The sequence below is a fragment of the Sus scrofa genome, chromosome 7, assembly GCF_000003025.6.
Source record: "Sus scrofa isolate TJ Tabasco breed Duroc chromosome 7, Sscrofa11.1, whole genome shotgun sequence".
Lineage (NCBI taxonomy): Eukaryota > Metazoa > Chordata > Mammalia > Artiodactyla > Suidae > Sus > Sus scrofa.
Genome location: NC_010449.5, coordinates 96,354,431 through 96,378,887, shown reverse-complemented (window position 1 = coordinate 96,378,887; position 24,457 = coordinate 96,354,431). Strand labels below are relative to the sequence as shown.

Genomic DNA, 24,457 nt, shown 5'->3' with positions numbered 1-24,457 from the left:
TTTTGAGAAGACATTTCTAGGATAAGAATGAGCCAGTGGAAGTTTTACAAGCAAGAATGAGGTTCTGGAGTTCCCGTGTGGCACAGTGGGTTGAGGGCCTAGTGTTGTCACTGCAGTGGCTTGGGTTGCTCCTGTGGCTTGGGTTCCGTCCCTGGCGAGGGAATTTCCACATGTGCAGCCACACAAAAAAAAGGAAGGTTTCTCTTGGTAGTTTTGGCCTCATATTTAATTACAGTCTTTTTTTTTTTTTTTTTTTAAAGGTGCACTTCTGTTTTTGGATGAGTGAAATCCTTTTCATGTCTCTGTTCTAGGTGTCCCCTGAAATATTGACTTGAGGTTGGATTATATTGAAAAGCTCCTGACTACATTTTCATTACCAAAATCTTGTGGCTGAGGTTCCACTCATGAGCCCACCTCAGTGAACCCACCAGATCTCTCTCAGATAGCCATAAAAGACCCTTCCAAGTTAATTTAGACTACATATTTGCCTGCACTTTATGGAAGATGAAACTATCAAACCAAATCAACGTTGCTGCTGATACAGGAAGCTTGGAGGCAGAATATTAAACATTTGAACATTTGCATGTGAAGAATTCTAGTAGGACATTAACTGTTTTTTTAAAAAAGGAATTTTTTTTTTTAAGGTGTTCAGAACCCTGTGAAAGGTCTGTGCGGTCTTCAGACTCAAAGCCTTTGTCTTCACTTCTGGGGAAAGCCCAGGTACCATTATATGGTGGGTGATTTCCTTACTAAACTGAGTATGAGTGCCCAGACTTCCCCAGCAGAGAAGGGCCTGAATCCGGGGCTATTGTGCCAGGAAAGTTACACGTGCAGTGGGACCGATGAAGCTGTCTTCGAGTGTGATGAGTGCTGTAGTCTGCAGTGTCTCCGCTGCGAGGAGGAGCTCCATCGGCAGGAGCGCCTGAGAAACCATGAGCGAATCAGACTCAAAGCCGGCCATGTCCCTTACTGTGACCCCTGCAAGGGCCCCAATGGGCATTCCCCAGGTATGAAGCAGAGGGCAGTGGTGAGGTGCCAGACCTGTAAAATCAACTTGTGCCTGGAGTGCCAGAAGAGGACTCATTCTGGGGGTAGCAAAAGGAGGCATCCCGTTACTGTGTACCATGTTGCTAAGGTCCAGGAGTTGCTGGAGGACGAAGGGATGGATGAGGAGACCAAGAGGAAGAAGATGACTGAGAAGGTTGTGAGTTTCCTCCTAGTAGATGAAAATGAAGAGATCCAGGTAAGTGCTCAGGGATAGCGGGATTCACGCGGTGGCAGATGGAGCAGATCTTTTGTTGGCAGGTGGCTCTAAGGGAAAATCTAGTGACTCAAAGGCAGGACCCTCCTGAAAGGTTAAGTTGTGTGGAGTCAGATTTAATTACTTTCCAGCTGCATGACCTTGGGCTGAAGTTACCTCTCTTAGTCTTCTCCTCTATAAGCTGGGGGCAGTGCCTACTTATTGGGTTGTAGGAGGGAGGAAGTGACAGTGTTTGTAAAGCCTGTTACGTAATAAATGCTCAGTGTATGGTAGCTGTCATTGTTATTATTAGGATAATTATTAGGAAGAACTGATTTAGAACTATTTTCTGAATGAGAGCACTTTGGCAAGTTGTGAATACATGTGAAGGGGGAGGGGCTGTGTGTGTTCCCTGGGGAAGGAAACACTGATTTGTGTTGGGTTCCATGGGTGTGCAAGGCTGTAAGTCATAACCCTGCCAGCTCCCTTTAGAGGTAGGTCTTTAAAAAGTGGCTTTTCCAGAGTTCCCATTGTAGTTCAGCAGAAATGAACCCGACTAGTATCCATGAGGATATAGGTTTGATCCCTGGCCCCGCTCAGGGGGCTAAAGATCCTGCGTTGCTGGATCACAGATGCGGGCTTGGTTCTGGCGTGGCTGTGGCTGTGATGTAGGCCAGCAGCTGTAGCTCTGATTTGATTCCTAGCCTGGGAACCTCCATATGCAACACCTGTGGCCCTAAAAAAAAAAAACCTGGCTTTTCCTAAGGGTAGTATCCTCTCTTGATGACCCCTTATTTTCATGTACTGGCTTCTGATAAGTAGAAGCCACTAAGGGCATCTGGAATTACAGAAGGACTAGAGAATATTTGATTTCATTTCGAGCAGCGGAGAGGGTAGCCTGACAGCAGCAAACTGGGGAGATGGAAGTGTATGACCATTAGGGGTGATTGGGATGGGGTAGTAGAATGTTTATACTTTCCAGTGAAGGTAGTGACATTGTCATGTCTGTACTTGCCTGTGAAGACTGCTTGAATTCACATGCTGGCTTCATTCACTGGCTGTATAACCAAGGGCAAGTTATTTGAACTCCATGCTTCAATTTCACTTCTCCGTCTGGTAGAATGAGAGTAGTCTTTGAGGGGGCTCAAAAGATTAGGAATGGAAATGGAAAGGCCCTTATCACAGGGCCTGGCACATGGAGTCCAGCACCAGTTGGTTGTACATGTTAGTATCAGGGAGTATTTGTGGTACATTGATCCAGCACTTTAGCTGTGATGACTCCTCAGATCTCCCGATTGGAGGAGTACCTTTGTAAGTTACCATTTGAAAATTCTAATTACCCACGAAATATTTTTCATCTGCCTTTGTCCTCCTTAGATAAAAGTATGGAAATGAATGACATCATAATTCCTATGTACTTCCATTTTCAGCTACATACTTTGCTAACATAGACTTTTTTCCTTTCTTGGCTGAGACGACCGAATCAAGTTATGGAAGAGTGACCCAGATCCCATTCTGCCTCCCTTGTTAGCAATAATGTCTCCACTGTGGATAATGCTCTAATTGGGTGACAGTGTGGACTAAATATTTTATAAATGGAATACTTGGATTTGGATGATTCTTGTTGGTTTTGCCACCAGTTCCTTTTAATGTCAGCCTTTGGAAAGTCATACTTTGGACGGTTGTCACTTTTGCAAAGTAAGAGGAAGATTTGGGATGAACCAATGACCCTTATGGCTATTGGGTCAATAGCAACTAGAGTATTTTTTTGAGGGGAGGAGGATGTATATGTATTTTTCTTTTTATAGCATTGATACTTGTTTCTTAGTAGAGAAGTAAGAAAATAAAAGGAAGTGTACTAAAGAAGACACATCCTATTTGTTCATTTTTTTTTCTTTTTTTTTTTTTGGTCTTTTTGCCATTTCTTGGGCTGTTCCTGCGGCATATGGAGGTTCCCAGGCTAGGGGTCCAATCGGAGCTGTAGCCACCGGCCTATGCCAGAGCCACAGCAATGCAGGATCCGAGCCGTGTCTGCAAGCTACACCACAGCTCATGGCAATGCCGGATCCTTAACCCACTGAGCAAGGGCAGGGACCGAACCCGCAACCTCATGGTTCCTAGTTGAATTGGTTAACTACTGCGCCACGACGGGAACTCCCATCTTTTTTTCTTGTAGTGTGTAATATGTGTTGTTTTGTTTGTTTATTTGTTTGCCATGTCTGCAGCATGTAGAAGTTCTGGGGCCAGGGGTTGAATCTGTGCCACAGCAGCAACCCGAGTGACAATGCTGGATCCTTAACCCACTGTGCTGCAGTGGGAACTCCTTAGTGTGTAATATGTATACAATTGGGTCGTTTTTTAAAGATTTCTCCCTTCGTAAACATTGATCACTTCCCAGGAAATAACAGTTTAACTGGAAGCAGCGTGGGTTGGGAATAATGGACTGGATGAGGATTTTAGGTGGGACTTTGTTTTTTATAGAGTCATAGTGGAAAAGTACTTAGAGAAGATGTCTAGTTCACTTTCTAAAATGAATGTCTAAAGCAGAGAGATGACTGATACAAATCTAGATGATAAATTCAGCTGGGTTGTAAACTGCTGGTAAGCAGGATCACATCTTTTGCCCTGAATCATATACAATGGTAGGCATGTTGTCAGCATATAAATACTTGATTAATGATGTCACATCTTAAGTTTTTAAGAAATGAGTATCATGCACATACTTAGTAAAAAAATATAGCTCATATAAAAGGGCATGCAAAGACGAGTTTCCCTCCTGTTCCACACCTTAAAGTCTCCTTTGTTAAAACAGTCAGCATTGGAGTTCCTGTCCTGGCTTAGCAGTATCAAACCTGACTAGCATCCATGAGGAGGATGTGGGTTTGATCCCTGGCCTTGCTCAGTGGGTTAAGGATCTGGCGTTGCCGTGAGCTGTGGTGTAGGCTGCATACACAGTTTGGATCTCACATTGCTGTGGCTGTGGCATAGGTCGGCAACTGTGGCTCTGGTTGACCCCCTAGCCTAGAAACTTCCATATGCCATGGCTGTGGCCCTAAAAAAAAAAAAGAAAAAAAAAAAAGAAAAAAAAAAAGAGCAAATAAATAAATAAAAAGCAAATCATAAATAAATGCAAACAAAACAAATACCAATCACCATTAACAGTTAACCACATGCCCTTCTAGAATTTTCTTTCACATATACTTATGAATATGTGTATGTGTCCTTTTAATTTTTCAACAAAAAGGCAATCTGATGTCCTTGCTGTTCTGTCCTTGGCAGCTTTTTCACTAAAGGATACATTTTTTTTTCTAGAGGCTTAAAACAATACAAATTTATTACCTTACTGTACTATAGGTCAGAAGTCAGACATGGGTCTCACTGGGCTAAAGGCAGGTGTTGGCAGGGCTGTGTTCCTCTCTAGAGGTTCCAGGAGGAGATCCACTTACTTGCTTTTCTCATCTTCTAGTGGCTGCCTGCATTCCTTGGCTCATGACCACCTTCTTCCACTAAAGGATACAACTTGTACAACTTTCCTTATCAGCACATTGAGGTCTACCTCATGATTTAAAGGCTGCCTAGTATCTACTAAATGGTTTTTCTATAATTTTTGCCTATTAATGGATATTTGCATTATTACAACCAAGGATGTATTGACTACCCTGTAAATCTATTTAGAAATGGAATCTTTGTGTCAAATGATATGTGCATTTTTAACTTAGATCGGTATTACCAATTTCTGAACTTTATTTTTTAGCTTCTGCAGTACTTCTCTGAGTCTCCCCTGGGTTCTGGTCATGGCTTATCGTAGTTAAAAATTTAAAGAGCTCTTACTGGGGTGCTTGGCACTGTTAGCGTTTGAGCTCGTTTAATCCTGATGATAACTCTGCATATTAGTTTCTTATTGTTGCTTTGACAAATTACCACAAATTTAGTGGCTTAAAGCAACACGAGTTTATAGGTTGGAGGTCAGAAGTCCTAAAATGTGTCGATAAGGCTATGTTCCTTCTGGGGGCTCTAGGGAAGAATTTGTTTCCTTGTCTTTCTAACTCCAAGAGGCCTCCTGCATTCTTTGGCTTGTGGCTTTGTCATCCAGCTTCAAAGCCAGTAGTGTAACGTCTTCCAGTGCCCTTTTCCTGTCTTTTTTTTTCTGTTGTCACATTGCCTCTGTGTCTGTGGCCCTTTTGCTCCTCTCTCACAATGATCCCTGTGGTTACATTGGATCCACTTGGGTAATCCAGCATCATCTCCCCACCTCATGGTCCTTAATTCAGTCGTATCTGCAAAGCTGTTTTGCCCCATGAAGTGACATAGTCCTAGGTTCTGGACATTAGGATGTGGACATCTGCCTGGGTGGGGCAAAGGGGCAATTTCAGCCTCCTGCAGCCTGTGGAATAAGTTGTACGTCCTAGTCAGTTGGGCTGCTGTAACAGAACACAGATGGAGTGGCTTATAAACAGCAGAAGTTTATTTCTTACGGTTCTAGAGGCTGGGAAGTTCAAAATGATGGCTCTGACAGATTCGATATCTGAAGAGGGCTTGGTTCGTGACAGCTGTCTTCTCACCATGTCTTCTTATCACAGAAAGAAACTTTCTGGAGTCTCTTTTATAAGGGCACTAATCCTATTCATGAGAGCTCTACCTTCATGACCTAATCACCTCTCAAAGGTCTTACCTTCTCATTCCATCACATTGGGGATTAGATTTCAACATACGCATTTTGGGAGGATACAAGTGTTTCATCTATAGCATTGTATTTTCTTTTTTTCTTTTTGTCAGTTCCATCCTTGGCATGCAGGAGTTCCTGGGTTAGGGATTGAATCTGAGCCAGAGCAGTGACAATGCTGAGTCCTTAACCGCTAGGCCACCAGGGAGCTCCCAGTCACATTATATATTCCTAATGAGGGCACTGAAACACAGAGAAGTAACTTGCCAAGATCAAATTATAATAAGTAGCAGAGGATTTGAGATTTTGCTCTGTTTATACTTCTGCCATTGCTTACCAAGTCATTTAAACGTTCTGATTAAACTTCATTCTCATCAATAGCGTCAGCTCACCAATTCCTCATGGCTGCTCTGAGGATCACATGAAAACATAGCTCTATATAAATGCAAGACTGTTATCACTGAAGAACTTCCTCCTCATTGCAGTGAAGAGTCCATGATTTAGGCCCCAACTTTCTTTTTCTCTTCATGTTTCTAGGCATTTGTGGGTTTCGATCATTTTCAGTGTAGTACACAGTGATTATTTTAGCATCTTGTAGGCTGTTACTGTGATGTGTGGCTCCCTCAAATTCTATGGCCTACAGTCTCCTGATATTTGATATTATTTAGTGTCTTTTGGAAAGCCTAAAAGGACAGAAAGGTCTCTTTTAAAAGTGAAAATTTTATCATTACCCTGTCACCATGTGAGTGTATACTAGAAGGGCAAATTTGAAGAGTCTCACTTTTGGTCCCAGAAGCAGAGAGTCGTGGGTGGCACTTATTTATTTATTTATTTTGGCCACACCTGCAGCATGTGGAAGTTTCCAAGTCAGGGATTAAACCCATGCCACAGCAATGACCCAAGCCACAGCAGTGACAATGCCAGATCCTTAACCTGCTGAGCCACCAGGGAACTCATTGTGGCTCTAGACACATTTGGCCAAGTAGCCAAAAACATGCATTCATTCATCACATTCACTGAGTATATGTTATGGTGCCAGGTACTTTCTGTGTTCTAGGGAGGCATGATTAGTAAGACTTGGTTCATGTCATTGTAGAGCTTACCATTCAGGTGAGGAAAGCAGAGTTCACACATGTAAAACACATACAAAGGTAGTTCAGATGTATAATCAAGGACGATTGACTGGGAAGCTGCTTTTGTGGATGGTCAGGGAAAGTTTTATTATTGTAGAGGTAAATTCTAAGCAGAGATCTTATGGTTAATACTATCTGGGGAAATAGACCTTCAGACAGAGAGGAAATGAGAACAAAAAGCAGGTGGGATGGCATATTTGAGTAGAGAAAGAATGCCAGTGTGGCTGGAGCGAGCTGGCAGAGGGGTGAGGATAGAGGTGCAGAGGTAAGCAGCTGCCGGGTCACATGGGGCCTTGTAGGCCGCGGAAATAAGGGTGGATTTTAAATGTAACAGAAAACACCAAACTGCTTTAGGCTTGGAGGTCTCATGAGCTGATAGACGTTTTTAAGAGATGGCTCTGGACTTTGGCATGAAGACTAGGTGGTAGTGCTTGTGGGAGAGCAAGAGGGGAAGGCAGGGAAACCACTTAAGAGGCTGCTGCAGATGATGAGGAGAGAGTTGGCTTCAGTTTGGTGCAATCATCGACACGGTGAGCTGGAAAGACACTGCTGAATTTGGAACAGAGTTTGGATGTAAAACAGGAAGGCCAATATGTTGTTGGGTGGAGGAGCGAGGGAATGAGAGAACTCAGTGGTGACTCCCAGGCATTTGATTTGTGCAAATAACATGTGCTTAATACCCCAAGATTTGACTCAAATTGATAAAACTTAGTCTTTAAGAAACTCAATTCACACAATAAAGAGAGAGTTAAAATAATCTCATTTGGCAATAGCTAACGCAGTGGTGATTTTGCTCCCCCAGGGGGCACGTGACAATGTTTGGAAACATCTCTGGTTGTCACAGCTGGAGGTTGGGGGATTATGTGTTGTGGGGCTTGTAGGTAGAGGCCAGGGTGCTGCTAAATACCTTAAAATGCATAGGGCAGTTCCCACAGAAAGAATTCTCTGGTACAAAGTGTCCATAGTGCTGAGATTGAGAAAACTGATCTAACAGGTGAAGGTTTGATCTGGGAGGAGATCTGGATTCCAGTGAAGTAGAAAACATTTAACCAGTGCACCAGTTTTTCCTCCTTCTTTTGGTTCCGTTTGCTCCTTAGAAGTAATTTAGCTGAAACCAGGATTCTCTTTTGACATATTTTGTAACCTCTCTGTGGTGAAATGGTTAGACTTTCTGCGTTGTATTCATTGATTTTTCTAGACCTCAGTGGAACTGTACTTGGACAGCCAAAGGACTTCTGAGTCCATTATTTAGCATCTGCAATAAGTAAATGATCCACACTCACATGTCATCTGTAATCTCTTGAAGTTAGAGACAACACCCTTAGCAAATAATTCAAAGGTTAGAAGAATAAAGTCCTGACAATTATAGAGTTCTTAATGGAGGTAGGGGACGGCATTTTCCTCTCTGTTGGGTCTTGTGAGGAATTCAGACATCTTACTGGAATATTTCTAGTTGGAGAAAAACGGTGAAAAAAATCACGTTTACATGTGTACAATAAAATTATATATATACATTAAAGTGTATATATATATATAAAACTTGGGGTGTAGTTGATTTGCAGTGTTGCATTAGCTTTAGATTTATAGCAAAGTTAAGTTTTACATGTGCATACATATCCATTCCTTTTTCTCATATTGGTTATTACAGAACATTGAGTAGACCTTCCTGTGCTATACAGTAAGTCCTTGTTAGTTATCTATTTTATATATAATAGTGTGTAGGTGATAATCCTATCCTCCCAGTTTATCCCGCCCACCACAGTTTCCCCTTTGGTAACCCAAAATTTAATTTCAAAGCCTGTGAGTTTGTTTCTGGTGGTTTGTTTTGTTTGTTTTTTTGCTTTTTAGGGCCTCACTTATGGCATATGGGGGTTCCCAGGCTAGGGGTCAAATCAGAGCTGTAGCTTCCAGCCTACACCATAGCCATAGCAACATGGGATCCGAGCCACGTCTGTGACCTACAAGCAGAATTCATGGCAACGCCAGAACCTAAACCCACTGAGCTAGGCCAGGGATTGAACCTGAAACCTCATGGTTACTAGTCTGATTTGTTTCTGCTGCACCACAATGGAAACTCCTCTGTTTTATAAATAAGTTCTTTCGTATCTTTTATTAGACTCCACATGTCTAATAAAATACCATGTATTTGTCTTTCTCTTTTTGACTTCATTTAATATGATAATCTCTAGGTTCATCCATGTTGCCTAAAAAGGTCATTATGTCTTTCTTTTTTATGGCTGAGTAATAATTCCATTCTATATATATGTATACATAATGTCATATTTATCCATTTCTCTTTTGATGGACATTTAGGTTGTTTCCATGTTTTGGCTATTGTAAAATCCTATTGGCTGTAGTACTGCCATGAGCATTGGGGTGCATGTATCTTTTTGAATTATGGTTTTCTCCAGGTCTGTGCCCAGGAGTGGGATTGCTGGGACTATGGTAGTTCTATATATACACACATACATACACACACACACATATATATATTTTTTTTAACCCACACCAGTGGCATGTGAAAGTTCCTGGGCCAGGGATTGAACCCGTGCCAGCATCAGCCTGAGCCACAGCAGTGACAATGCAAGATCCTTAACTGATTGCACTGCAAGGGAATTCCTTAGTTTTTTAAGGAACCTTTGTACTGTTCTCCATAGAAGTTGTACCAGTTTACATCTCCAACAACAGTGTAGGAGGGTTCCCTTTTCTCCACACCCTCTCTAGAAGTTACTGTTTGTGGACTTTTTAATGATGGCCATTCTGACCAGTGTAAGGTGATAGCTCATTGTACTTTTGATTTGCATTTCTCTAATAATTACCGATGTTGAGCATTTTTTCATAGGCTTTTAGGCCATCTGTATGTCTCCTTTGGAGAAATGTTGATTTAGATCTTTCTTGTGCCCATTTTTTGGTTTTTTTTTTTGTTTGTTTTGATATTGAGCTGTATGAGCTGTTTGTATTTTTTGGAGATTAATCCCTTGTTGGTTGCTTTGTTTGCAAAGATTTTCTCCCATTCTGTGGATTGTCATTCTGGTTTTTTTTTTTTTTTTTTTTTTTTTTTTTAAATGATTTCCTTTTCTGTGCAGAAGCTTTTAAATTTAATCAGGTCCCATTTGTTTATTTTTGTTTTTATTTCCATTACTCCAGGAGGTGGCTTATAAATTAAAAATAAATAAATAAATAAATATATGCATATTTAAATGTCATACAGGTTTCTCTTTTTTTCACAGCCATTCCATTCTCCACATTGTCTCTTTTCTACAAACTTCCTCTAACTGCCCTCTTCCTAGGAGACTAGAGCAGCACACTGACAAGCGGTTATATGTGTTTCATCTTCATGCTGACGACCCCTGAGGATAGGAGAGCCAGGGAGCTTTTCATGCTAAAAGGCTCCTGAAGTTAAATCCCCTCATGATGAACTTGCAGGGGGATAGGGAAGCCCAGTGACCCAGGAGTGGTCAAAGAGAAGCTAAGAAAGTGTCCCCTGGGGCTGGCCCTCTTGGACTCAGAAATAGATAGCCTTGGGGCCTGACTGCAAGGGAAGGTCAAGGTGAGTCTTCCTGTCCTCCCTCAGAGGAGTCAGTGGTGGACCTCATCTTCCTGAGACCGTTCCTTTAAGAAGATCCATCACGTTGTTTGGCTGCTTTACTTGTTTACAGTCCCAGAATAGTGTGGCTCGAAATACTGGGACTTGGCTTTTTTTTTTTTTTTTTTTAATTGGCTAAAAGAGACAGTATTCTAGTGGGATTCAGGAATGGAAAACAGCAGAGGATGTTTTTACACTGTATGGGAATCCTTGACCACAAACTGGCTGTGCTGGGCTGCCCCATTTCTGTGCTCTGTGAGACTCATCTGCTGGAGACCCTTTGGCCTTGTCCCCAGCTTCCTGGCCTAGGGTATGTTCTTGGGGCTTGCTCTTTCCAGGACCTCTGTTTCGATAGGCTGTCAGAACCCCCCCAGGACTTAACTCTGGTCAGTAGGCCAGAAGCCTGGGGATCATAGCCTTCTAAATTGTGAAACTTCCCCATTTTTCTCTTGAATGATCCAACTGTTATAGTGTAAGGACTAGCTTTGGTGCTGTGGCTGGTTAGCATTTTGGCAAATTCTGGTCAGAATACAAATATGTATATGTATTTACTACTGGTTAATAGGTGCCATATTACAAAATGTAACAAACAATTCCCCATAGATCTGCTTAGGAGCTGTCTGTCAAAATAATAAGCAGTAATTGGGAGAGCAGTAGAGGCTCCCTCCCCCTCCACCACCTTTTACTCACCAAAAAACCCAAGTAAAAGGCCCTTTTGTTTAGAAATAGTAGTGGGGGGAGGGCATTGTATGGTATTCCTGGGAAACCAGGGTTGAGGGTGACTCAGACAAACAGGAAGATGAAAGAGCCCCTATTATATGCCTCTAGTTTCTGCTCAGCATCTTCTGAGCCTTCTCAGCCTTGGGCTCATTCAGTTATAACAGGCTCCTGGCATTTAACCTGGGAGGCTGTTTTGTTTAGTACAGGGCTGTTTAAAATTTGACCCATACAAGCCATCAAAACCACCGTGAGTCAGCTTTTCAGGGAACCTGTCTTTAACTATTTCAAGTTACCTTCAGTTTGTGTGATTCTGATTTTTTTCCTGGCCTGTCAGTTCCAAGAAGTGATTGGTTTTTTTCTGAAATTCGGCAGACATTTTGCTTCTTGAACCAGGGTTACTATAATAGGCAGATTTCTTAAGTTGATGTTATATGTTTTCCCTGTGGATGCATCTCCTGGCTGAGCCACTCTTGAGTTTATTCTGCAGCTTGTGTCACACGGAAGCCTCCCGATGGCTGGCTGGACTTTTCTAGGGAGACCTGCCTGAATTGGGAGGAACTCCTATAAGATCATTTCTCTCTGAGGTTAGAACTGCTAAATGTATTAGCACATTTGATTGGTGAGGGGCAACCAGAGGAAAGGTAATGGCTGAGACCCCAAAGAAGGGAAAGAACACAGGGATATAGGAAGTTTCAGTCAAGAAGCATTGGAAAGACCTGTGGGAAGGGGCACAGAGGGATTTTTGGAGGCAGGAAAGGGTGGATGTTTCCTTGGAGGATGTTTTGTTCATTTTGCCCCTCTTAATGGCTTTTGACCAGTAATTAAGAGGCTCTTTTTGCCTGGTTTATAAGGTTAGCTTGGTGATGGCTAGAGTTCTTGGGAAGAGAAGTATGTACACCTGCCATTTGTAAGCACCTGACCTTTGGCTTAACGTCACTGGAACATGTTTCTGTTTTCTGGTAGCTTCTGGAATTTTTTTTCCTCAGTTCCTTCTGCTTGTGACTGAATTATGGGCTATCTTTCCCAGAGAATTTGACTCCAGATGTTAGAATACTTGAAAAGAACAGACAGAGCCTAGTTCTGGCATGTAGTCACAGACACCCCAGCTTCTTTCTTTCAAGTTAAGAAAGAACATAATCCTGAGCAATTCCTCAGTTCTAGAGTATTGTAGAAATTCCTCTACTTCTCAGCCCAGTCTCTTCTGCCTGGTGAATATGTCATCTTCATGGTTAAATGTTTTCCATAATCTCTCATAACATTTTCTTTCAAAGAGCTTAATTCAGTTTAGCATGTATCATTCAGTGGTGGTCATAAACATTTATGGAGTGTCAATTATGTGTGTTTTTAGTTTGAGTACTCTCTAGGAAAAGTATTTTATTTTATTTTTTTGTCTTTTGTCTTTTTAGGGCCACACCCCCAGCATATGGAGGTTCCTAGGCTAGGGGTCGAATCAGAGCTGCAGCCGCTGGCCTACACCACAGCCACAGCAACTCGGGATCTGAGCTGTGTGTGCGACCTACACCACAGCTCATGGCAACACCGGATCCTTAACCCATGTAGCGAGGCCAGGGATCGAACCCACAACCTCATGGTTGCTAGTTGGGTTTGTTAATACTGAGCCACGGTGGGAACTCCCCTGTGAGAAATATTTTAAAATGAAAGTTCAAGACTTGGGGAACAGACTGGGGGTTGCCGAGGGGGAGGGAGTGGCATGGACCGGCAGTTTGGGGTTAATAGATGCAAACGATGGCATTTGGTGTGGATAAGCAGTGAGATTCTGCTGTAGAGCACAGGGAACTCTATCTAGTCACTTGTGATGGAACATGATGGAGGATAATGTGAGAAAAAGATCATATATATATGGAGTTCCCGTCGTGGTGCAGTGGTTAACGAATCCGACTAGGAACCATGAGGTTGCGGGTTCGGTCCCTCCCCTTGCTCAGTGGGTTAACGATCCGGCGTTGCTGTGAGCTGTGGTGTAGGTTGCAGACGCGGCTCAGATCCGGCGTTGCTGTGGCTCTGGCGTAGGCCGGTGGCTACAGCTCCGATTCAACCCCTAGCCTGGGAACTTCCATATGCCGTGGGAGCAGCCCAAGAAATAGCAACAACAACAAAAAGACAAAAAAAAAAAAAAGAAAAAAAAATCATATATATGTGTGACTAGGTCACTTTGCTGTACAGTAGAAATGGACGGAACGCTGTAAATCAACTATCATGGAAAAAATTAAAATCATAAAAATAATTTAAAAGAAAAGGAAAGTTCAGAGGGTAAGCGAGACTGGGGAGGGATGGCAGAGGCCTTCACCCCTGGCAAAGCCCCACTCTCTTTAGTGTTTGTCTCTGAGGAGAGGCTGGGGATCTGTGATTCTTTCTGTACACACTTTCTGGTCCTGGGGACCATAGGTTTAGTTTGTGGCCAGTAGGCCACAGGGTGTGTCATTGTTTTCCCCTGTCTCAGTCAGCTGTTACTTGGATATGGATCTTCTGACACACAGACAGGCCGAAGAAGGCCTGCTTCTCTTTCCTTCTCTCCCTCCCTCTCCCTTCTTTCCTTGCCTTCCTTCCTTCCCTAATTCTGTCTCTTCCTCTCTCTCTCTCCCCCTTCTTTCTTCCTTTCTTCTTGTTCCCCTCTCCCTCCTTCATGAATTAAGAAGTTAAATCTACCACTGCCAGAGGAAAAAAGTTTCTTTCTAGAACTATATACAAATGATTGTAGGTTTAGGTATTGTTTTGATTGTTCATGCATTTCTCTTCCTTTCACTACCATAGGAATTGAGTTTGCTGCATTTTTTTTTTTTTTTTTTTAAAGAATTGACCTAAAGAGGAGTTCCCGTCATGGCACAGTGGTTAACGAATCCGACTAGGAACCATGAGGTTTCGGGTTCAGTCCCTGGCCTTGCTTAGTGGGTTAAGGATCCGGTGTTGCCATGAACTGTGGTGTAGGCCGCAGATGCGGCTTGGATCCCGAATTGCGGTGGCTTGGCGTAGGCCAGTGACTACAGCTCGAATTGGACCCCTAGCCTGGGAACCTCCATATGCCGCAGAAGCGGCCCAAGAAAAGGCAAAAAAAAAAAAAAAAAAAAAAAAAAAAAAAGAATTGACTTAAAGAGGTGTTGGCTTTACAGTGCCACCTTCCTTGACCAGCATGTTTAAAAGAGCAACTCCTGCCTGTACCTTGTAGTCCTAGTCCCCTCTCCTGGTTTTTCTTCACTCCACTCATCAATGTTTGACATAACATATACTTATGTCAACTCTCGTGGTATAATTTACACATGATTCAGTTCTGTGAGTGTCAACAAATGTGTGTATACACGTGGAACCACCTCTCCAGCAATTCAGATGCAGAGCATTTCCAGCCTCCAAAAATATTCCCTTGTGCCTCCAGCAGTCACGCCTCTGTTCTCTACAGCTACAGATTTGACTTTCCTAGAGCTTCGTGTTGACAGTGTCACGCAGTACTGTTTTGTGTCTCGCTTCTTTCACTCAATTTATGGTTTTGAGGGCCATCTGTTTTGTTGCATGTTTTTTTTGTTGTTGTTGTTTTTTTGTTGTTGTTTTTGCCTTTTCTTGGGCCACTCCTGCGGCACATGGAGGGTCCCAGGCTGTAGTGGCCAGCCTAGGCCAGAGCCACAGCAACGTGGGATCCGAGCCGCGTCTGCAACCTACACCACAGCTCACAGCAACGCCGGATCCTTAACCCTCTGAGCAAGGCCAGGAATCGAACCCGAAACATCATGGTTCCTAGTTGGATTTGTTAATCACTGAGCCACGACGGGATCTCCTTTGTTGCATGTTTAAGTTCATTTCTTGGTATTGCTGAATAGTGTTCCATTTTATGGATATACTGCAGTTTCTTCATTTCTTCTTAGAATGTAAACTTCATGAGGGCAGTGATTTTTTAAAATTGGGGTATAATTCATATAATATAAAAATTAACTTTTTTTTTTTTTTTTAAATGGATGCACCTGGGACATATGGAAGTTCCCAGTCCAGGGATTGAATTCAAGCCACAGCTTTGACCTATGCTCTGATCCCCCTTTTTAAAAATTTTTTCAGGGCCACACCTGCAGCATATAAAAGTTCCCAGGCTAGGGGTTGAATCAGAGCTGCAGCACCACAGCCATAGCAATGCCAGATCCGAGCCATGTCTGTGGCCTACACCAAAGGTCATGGCAAAGCTGGATCCTTAACCCACTGAGCAAGGCCAGGGATCGAACCCACATCCTCATGGATACTAGTCAGGTTGGTTACTGCTGAGCCAGAATGGGAACTCTGCCCCTGATCCTTTAACCCACTATGTTGGGCTAGGATCTAACACACATCTCCACAGTTACCTGAGTTGCTGTAGTCAGATTCTTAATGCATTATGCCACAGTGGAACTCAAGAATTAACTATTTTAAAGTGAACAGTTAATTGGTATTTGGTACATTCGCAATGTTGTGCAACCACCTCTATCTATTTCTGAATCATTTTCATCATCCCCAAAGAAAAACTTGTGCCTGTCCTGTTAAGCAGTCCATTATAGAAGGCAGTCTTTTTTTTTTTTTTTTGGCTACACCTGTGGCATTTGGAAATTCTGGTGCCAGGGATTGAACCCAAGCTACAATGACAATTTGGGATCCTTGCAGGAAACTCTTCTTTTTTTTTTTTTTTTTGTCTTTTTCATACAATGCTTGTTATTTTCGAAATACAAAAATAAAAATAGCAAAAAACAAAAACAAAAACAAAAAAACAAAAATAAAAATAACATAGACTTGAAAGTTCCCATTGTGGTTCAGTGATTAGTGAACCTGACTAGGAACCATGAGATTGTGGGTTCGATTTCTAGCCTCGCTCAGTGGGTTAAGGATCCCGAGTTGCCATGAGCTGTGGTGTAGGTTGCAGATGCGGCTTGGAGCCTGCATTGCTGTGGCTGTGGCTGTGGTGTAGGCTGGTAGCTACAGCTCTGATTTGACCCCTAGCCTGGGAACCTCCATATGCTGCGGGTGCAGCTCTAGAAAAGACAAAAAAGCAAAATAAAACAAAACAAAAAATAGCCTCATCATGTTAAAATACTAAAAATACAGAACTATAGAAAGATATGCAATTTCATTTTATTTTATAATAAAGTATCTCAAGCCTTTTTAATATGGCCATTTGCTTTTTTCAAAAACAGTTTTATTGAGATATAATTCACATAGCATACAGTATACCATTTAAAGTATACAATTTAATGGCTTTTAGTATATTCACATGTATGTGCAGCTATCATCAGAGGCAATTTTAGAACATTCTCATTGGGCAGGGATTTTTTTCCTGTTCTGTTCAACTGCATCTAGAGCAGTGTTTGGCACAAAGTAGGTACTCAAATTATATTTGTTGACTGAATGAAATGCACTAATGAGAATAAATTAGTTTAATCATTAATTCTGCAAACGTTTAACGAATGCCTACTTTGTTCTGACAACTGGAGAAGACAGAAAGTGGTACTAAAAGGGAGTTCCCTGGTGGTCTAGTGGTTAGGATTTGGCACAGTAACCACTGTGGCCCTCGTTCAATCCCTTCTCTGGGAACTGAGATCCAACATAGAGCTGCTGCATGGTGTGGCCAAAAAAACAAACAAAAAAAGATAAAGAAAAAAAAGTGGCTCTAAGACTCGGAGCTTGCCCTTGGGGAGAGGACAGTTGACTGGTAATAGAAGACAAATACATAGATAAGAGGTAGTGATGTCAGAGCAATCTAGAGAGGTTATTATGGGAGTTCAGAGGATGGTGATACTGATGGAGTGGTTACTACTGTTATTGGCTTTAAATAGTTATTTGCTATATTGTTGCTTCCCCAGGGCTTCACTGTCTCATTCCACATAGAATAGAAACCAGGCCCCTTTCAGTCTCCACCTCAGGCAACAAAGGTTTCCTGAAAAAGTTATATCATCTATTAAGATCTTTGACATAGGAGTTCCCATCATGGCTCAACAGAAGCGTATCCAGCTAGCATCCACGAGGACACAGGTTCAATCCCTGGCCTTGCTCAGTGGGTTAAGGATCTGGCGTTGCCGTGAGCTGTGGTGTAGGTGGCAAATGCCGCTCGGATCCCACGTTGCTGTGGCTGTGGTATAGGCCAGCAGCTACAGCTCCTATTCAGCCCCTAGCCTGGGAACCTCCACATGCTGCGGGTGCGGCCCTAAAAAGACAAAAAAAAAAAAAAACTTTGACATAAACTGTGAGAAATGTACTGTATTGAGTTTCTAGTATAATAATAATTCTTGGCATCATGTCACATCATTGTTTTGAAGACAATGCTTTCTTATGCATAATGTATAACATAATGCAATCTTATAACAGCTTTTTTCATTTAATTGAAAGTATACATCCTTTTGAGGGAGAGAGTGGTAGGCATCCGGTATCTTCCTTGTCTCATTTTCCCTAATTCTTTAATGAGGTGTTTAAAGGAAACCATCCCTCAGGAGGGTTTTTCCTGGGGATGTTGGAATGAAAGTCTGTGGGGTGGTGATGAGTGTGGCCTAGAGGCACACCAGGACCACTGCAGCAGTAATGGCAGTCAGCACTCTTCTGGCATTTTCTGCATGCCTTCAAGTGCTGAAGGCTTGATGCGCATTATCTCATGTAATCCTCAGGATGACCCTGTGAGGCAGATTGTGTTGTTATCCTCATTTTGCAGGTGAGTAAACAGAGGCCCAGAGAATAACTTCTTTAAGGTTATTCTAAAGTTAGTGAGTGGTAGAGGTAGGTTGGTTGAACCCTTAATGGCAATACCGTGCTGTTCCCTTCCCCAGAGAGGATATAGCATCTAGACATTCTGTGTTGTGTGCATTCACTTATTTAACAAATAAGTGTAGATTTCCTGTGATGCATCAGGCCCTGGGCTAGGGCTACAGTGGTGAACGGCACAGCCCAGATCCTTCCAGCTTGGTGTACCTTCTAGTAGGAAGCTCAGAACTAGGAACAATGGGAAGATGGTAACAGAGGTGGTGGTGGGGAATGGAGGCTGTGAGCCGGAGAAGGGTTAAGTTGTCCCTGGTGTGATCCAGAGGTGGATATGAACTTCTCTTATCTTCTCTTTAGCCAGGTGGTGTTCCTGCTAAGTCTCAGAGCCTTTACCAGAGCTTATGTCTGTGTTTATAGCTGTCCAGATGAGGGTTTGCCATGCCACTTAAAAGCGTCCTGATTCTTCCATCTGGAAGCTCCTTGGAAGAGTCCCTTGAGGACGATATGGGTCTTGAAGATGACTTTGTATTTCCAGTGTGTCCTCAGAATTCAGCATTGCTTTGGAAAGCTTTTTATTCAGATGTAAATGGAGAGCCAGACTAGGTGAGTTGGGTGACGTCAGAGAAACTGACCATGGAGCTGAAAAAGGACCCTTTCAAAAGAATTCGTTTTGTGGATCATCTCCGCACAGAAACATTCTCTTTTCTCCTAGAGGAGGAGGGGAGCTGCCGGCAGTGCTGTAAGGTCATGTGTCAGAAGCACCATTGGTGGTTATAAGACATGGGAGGAGAATTCCTGACCTCTCAAGTAATGGAACACTTTGGGCATGCTGGAGTGGAAGAAAGTGATCTTTGCCCTTTCCAAATGTGCTTAATGTGTTTGTGAGGCCAATCTTGTGACTTCAGTGGTCTTAAGAGAACAATTGATTGAGAAACAGTTGTTTTTACATGAAATTCTATTGACACATACATGAATAAACACAAAGATATCTGAGGACAGAATGAAGGGAAATTTTCTGAACTAACTGGGTTGGGGAAACACATTTACTAGAACTCTCTGGCAATAGGGGGTTTGCTGTTGGTATGGAACTTCCTTTGGTTTTGGACTTTAAAATAGACTGGAGGAGTTCCTATCATGGCTCAGTTGTAACAAACCCTACTAGGATCCATGAGGATGCAGGTTTGATCCCTGGTCTTGCTCAGTGGGTTAAGGATCCCCCATTGCCATGAGCTGTGGTGTAGATCTTGACTCAGCTTGGTTCCCTCATTGCTCTGGTTGTGGCCTAGGTGGGCAGCCACAGCTGTAATTCAACCCTTAACCTGGGAACTTCATATATGATGGGTAAGGCCCTGAAAAGACCAAAAAAAAAAAAAAAAAAAAAAACCCAAAAAACAACAAAAAAAAGAAGACTAGTTACTTATCTGCTTGGCATTGTTTATGTAAAATCCCATCTGAAAATTTGGCCATGGATTTAAATCATGGAGTTCTTTTCAACATGGTGGAAGTGGCTCTAGATTTTTCAAGGAAGAAATCGCTCCTTTTCCACTTCTTTCCTTTTCACAGAAGAAGGAAAATGTTTCCTGAATTCTATACTTGTGCTGGTCTAATATCATCAGTTCAGTGCCAGACACTAGATGAAGCTAGATACACATCTGTGAATTTTGTTGATTGAAAGAAAAAAAAAAAAAGCACAACCTGAAAGTTGAGAATTATGTTTTATTCAGTAGCCTTACTGAGGACTGCAGCCTGGGAGACTGCCTCTCAGCCCCGAGGAACTGTTTCCAAGGGATGAGGGTGGAGCCAGGATACGAGGAAGTTTTTGCAGGGAAAAAAAAAGCATCTTGCAGTCGGATGTCAACCATTAGTGCTCATCACAAGGAACAGACATCTAAGTTAATGATTTTAGTGCTTTTCTATGTACGGGAAGATGGGTCACTGAAATGGGTCTGGGCTCACTGAAATTATTCCTCTGATATCCATCTGCACCATCTAGGGCCAGGATCCTGCTTTTCTCTATCTTGAATCCCCCCAGTTGAACCGTGTGGGGAGGGGTAGGGTGCTGCTGTGGCTGATGGCTTGATGGGGGCAACATTCATTATTTACTCAGTATGGCAGGCGACATTCTTTGTTTACTGAAATGGCTGCCTCCCCCCCTTTTTTTTGGTCTCAAAATGAAGTAATCAAGTTCAAGTTTCCTCCTGGGATTGTGGTCCCAGTTCTGATAAGACTAAGAATCTGGTTTGGTTTCTTTGAGTTCTGCCTTTTCTTCTGAACTCAGGCAAAAGGGGAATGAAAGCAGAATATACCAGAGACCATCACATCAAAGTCATGGGTAGGAACGTAACTTTGGGAATAATTTACCAATTTATTAGTTTCAGGATCTCAGTGGAGAGGTACAAAATCATCTTTGTTGGCTCAGGGGTGGGATTTATTTTGTGAGTGTTAGGTTGTGATGGGGGCACAGCCACGCTTCCCTTAGTGCTTCCCATTACTTTGGGGAAGGAGCTTATTTTTGCCTTCAGCTACAGGGAACATCGTAATAAAAATTTAGAGGACTGTAAGATTGGAGTTGGTACAAATCCGATCCTTTTCACACAGAGAGACCAGAACCGAAAGGAGCCCAGTGCTGAACGGCTTTCCTTTGCAGTGTTTTCTGGTGTCTTGGGAGTCTCTGCGCGCTGTTTAACTTTCCTCCTTCCAGGGCCTTTTTACTTCCGTGTCCTTCCCATCTCCTGCTTTTCCCTTCCCAGGCCTCCTCAGAACAAAGCCCATGTGGTTCTTCTTCCTGGAGTGATTCTCCGAGGGCCAAGAAGGAATTGCTCGAGGGAGACTGTCGTCATTCCTCTTGGCTGCTTGGGTCAGAGGCTGACTTCCCACTGCTGTAAACTGCTCTGAATAGGAACAGGGGAGATCATTGGGTCCTGTTCCATTTCATTTTAGAAACTGCTCGTTTCTCCTTTAGAAACTAGCTTTTCACCTTGTGGGTGAGACAGAGATGGGGAGAGAGGTATACTCTTTGCTTTCTTCAAGATTGGTATGATAGGGAGTTCCCGTCGTGGCGTGGTGGTTAACGAACCCGACTAGGAACCATGAGGTTTCGGGTTTGATCCCTGGCCTCGCTCAGTGGGTTCAGGATCCGGTGTTGCCGTGAGCTGTGGTATAGGTCCCAGACTCGGCTCGGATCCCATGTGCTGTGGCTGTGGCTTAGGCCAGTGGCTACAGCTCTGATTAGACCCCTAGCCTGGAAACCTCCATATGCCATGGATGCGGCCCTAGAAAAGACAAAAAGACAAAAAAAAAAAAAAAAAAAAAGATTGGTATGATATTAGTTAGTCCCTTGACTAAGCATCAGCCATAATGTCAGTATTAATACTTCTATGTTTTGGTTAGAGGGCATGGAAAGGTTGTCAGAAGCAAGCAGTGAGAGCTTTCATTTTCAGGTGGACTCAGTTTAGATCTCACTGCATTGCTGATTTAGACCCTGAATGAGCTTCTTCTGAGCCCTAAGCGGGCACAAGCCCAGCTGCTCCTGCTGTGCCCTGCCTGTTTTCCCAGCGGGCTCTTTAGAAAATAGCGGGTGATATTGATCAGCTGCTTACCGTGTGCCAGGCAATGTGCTATATATACCCTTTACTGTGAGCTTTATCTCAGTAGCCCTCTGGGTTGTAGAATCTGTTATTATCTTGTTTCTTTGAGGCTTCAGAAATTGAATAGCTTTTCTAAGGCCACACAGTGGCAAAGCCAGGAGTGGAATTGGGGTGTTTCTGACTTGCCTGAGGTCCAAGCAAGCTGGAGGAGAAAGGAAGGCAGAGGCCCGGGAGGAGTGCTTTGGGGTGTTGCTCCTGCTTTTGCTGTTGTGTAAGGGCCGAGGACCATTTCCAACATGTCGAGTTGGGTGGGGTGGCAAGTTGGCAGGGCTCAGAGTCAGGTAGTTAATTTTACTCCAGGAATGGAGCAGAGTGGGATCATTGGTTGCAAACAGGCAGAACAAGTAGAACCGGAGTTTTATTCCCTCTGGCCCCTTCGTCATAAAAGGGAATCTTATCATCTTTTCTTGACCCTCTTCTCCTCTGACTGAAAACCAGTGCTACCTCCATGGCTGTTCTCTCCTCTGTGGCTCAGGGGAAAATGCCCTCAGGTGAAGGATGAATTGAGCAGTAAAACAGGGGGCAAAATGATGTGAAAGAAGAAGGAAAAATGAAGCATGGTTTCAGTTTGCCAGGCATTTTCTCATTCATCTTTGATTTGGTTAGCAACCACTGCCCAGTCAGGGGAGACAAAGATAGCTATAGCCTAATTTTACATGTGCAAAAATGCAGTCAGTGCATATTTAATGGTTATCCAGGGCTCCTTGGTAGAAAAGCCAGCCTGAGGCTTTGAGCTTCTCCTCCCAGAATTCTCTGCACTGGACTCCTCTGCACTTGCCCAGCACATAAACTTGTATGTTTAACATACCCCAAGGCACCTGGTGCCAAAATAATACACCCAAATGCTGGCCTGAATGAGTTATACATGTTAGGTACATCATTTGGTGGGTACTTAACCAATATGAATCTTGAGACATTTAATTCTGTACCTAACGGCTCCTACAGGCCCCTTTTCAGGTGCCTACCCTTGAGTGTCCTGGGTAGCAGTTGTTTTGTGGGCTAACAGATTTATGAGGGAGTAGATTCCCAGGGGAGAAAATCCCTAGGCCATCTTCTTCCCCAGGACTGTTTGAGAAGGTGGAGAGCTCCTGCAGTCAGCCACTCTGACCTTATCTAACTCCTTGCTGGTAGAGCCAGGTTTATGGAACTTTTGTTTTGTTTCTGTTAGGGCCAGCTTAACAGCCTGGAACCAGGCTGGCTGAGTGACAGCTCCAAAGTGGGCTGCTCTGTGTAGTTTCTTGTTCCTCTCAGTTGCTTAGGAGATACGTGAGCCCCTCACCAAGTTTATCGATGCTGCTGAGTGTTAAGCCCTATGGAAGATGTAGGGTGGAGGAATGTGGTTAAAGTACCTAGCAAGGTGCCTGGCATTCATTCATTCAGTAACCAGATGCTGAGCTCCTCTTATGGGCCAGGCTGTGTCCCAAGTACTAGGGATGTAAAGAGAGACTTGGTACTGCCCTCATGGATCTAGTGAAGGGCACTGTCACTGCAGTGGGCATTTAGTAAATAAAATCATTAATGTTATCATTAACATCAAGGCTATTAATATAACAGTAATGATGTTATTAATAGAATAATGAGGAGTTCCCTTGTGGTGCAGTAGGTTGAGGATCTGGTGTTGTCACTGCTGTGGCTTAGGTCGATGCTGTGGTATAGGTTCTATCTTTGGCCTGGGAACTTCCACATAACATGGCACAGCCAAAAAAAAAAAAAGTGGAGTTCTCATTGTGGCTCAGCTGTAATGTGAATACAACCAGTATCCATGATGTTGCCAGTTTGATCCTGGCCGTGAGCTGTGGTGCAGGTTGCAGACATGGCTCGGATCCTGTGTTGCTATGGTTGTGGTGTAGGCCGGCAGCTGCAGCTTCGATTTGACTCCTAGACTGGGAACTTCTGTATGCTGCTAGTTTGGCCCTAAAAAGATAAAAGAAAAAAAAAAAAAAGAATAATGAGCACTTTACCATCTTGTTGAGATTATGGGAAATGAAGATGTCTTATTATCACATCTAGTGGTCTGTCTACATTTCTCTAACTTCTCTTTATTAAACCAGCACACTCTTGAGAATCAGGTACAAGTTTTTTCTGTAATGGCTAGAGAATGCTAGGTGTAAAGGTTCATCACTTTAGCTGAAGTAGAACTGCTTGCTGGTTTTTTTTTTTTGTTTGTTTTTGTTTTTTTTTGCTTTTTAGGGCTACAGTGGCAGCATATGGAGGTTCCCAGGCTAGGGGTCTAACAGGGCTACAGCTGCTGGCCTATGCCACAGCCACAGCAATGCCAGATCCGAGCCGCGTCTGTGACCTACACCAGAGCTCACGGCAACGCTGGATCCTTAACCCACTGAGTGAGGCCAGGGATCGAACCTGTAACCTCATGGTTCCTAGTCAGATTTCGTTTCTGCTGAGCCACGATGGGAACTCCCTACAGCTTTATTTAGAGGTAATTCATATACCATGTATTATTATCCTTTTAAAATATACAATTCATTGTTTTTAGTATATTCATAAAGTTGTGCAACCCTTAGCACCGTCTAATTCCAGGACATTTTCATCACCCCAAATAGAAATCCTGTACCTTTTAGGAGTCACTACCTATTTCCTTCTTCCTCCAGCCTCTGGCAATCACTAGTGTATTTTCTGTCCTGTGAATTGGCCTGTTACGGAAATTTCGTATAAATGAAATCATAGACTATGCAATGTTTTGTGGCTGACTTCTTTCATTTAGCATAGTTTTTTCAAGGTTCATCCATACTGTTAGCATAT

General features: G+C 43.0%; 1 protein-coding gene across 2 annotated transcripts in view; it reads left to right on the top strand.

Annotated features, from left to right (window-relative positions):
• The window catches only part of ZFYVE1 (zinc finger FYVE-type containing 1), a 57,031-nt gene that overhangs the window by 1,399 nt on the left and 31,175 nt on the right, over window positions 1-24,457 (top strand). For both annotated transcript variants that reach the window (XR_002346008.1, XM_001926161.6), the window contains exon 2: window positions 312-1,243. Coding sequence is in view for 1 of the 2 variants with exons in the window: in XM_001926161.6 (XP_001926196.3) it covers window positions 731-1,243 (513 nt within the window). In the remaining variant the exon portion in view is untranslated. The remainder of the gene's footprint in view (window positions 1-311; window positions 1,244-24,457) is intronic.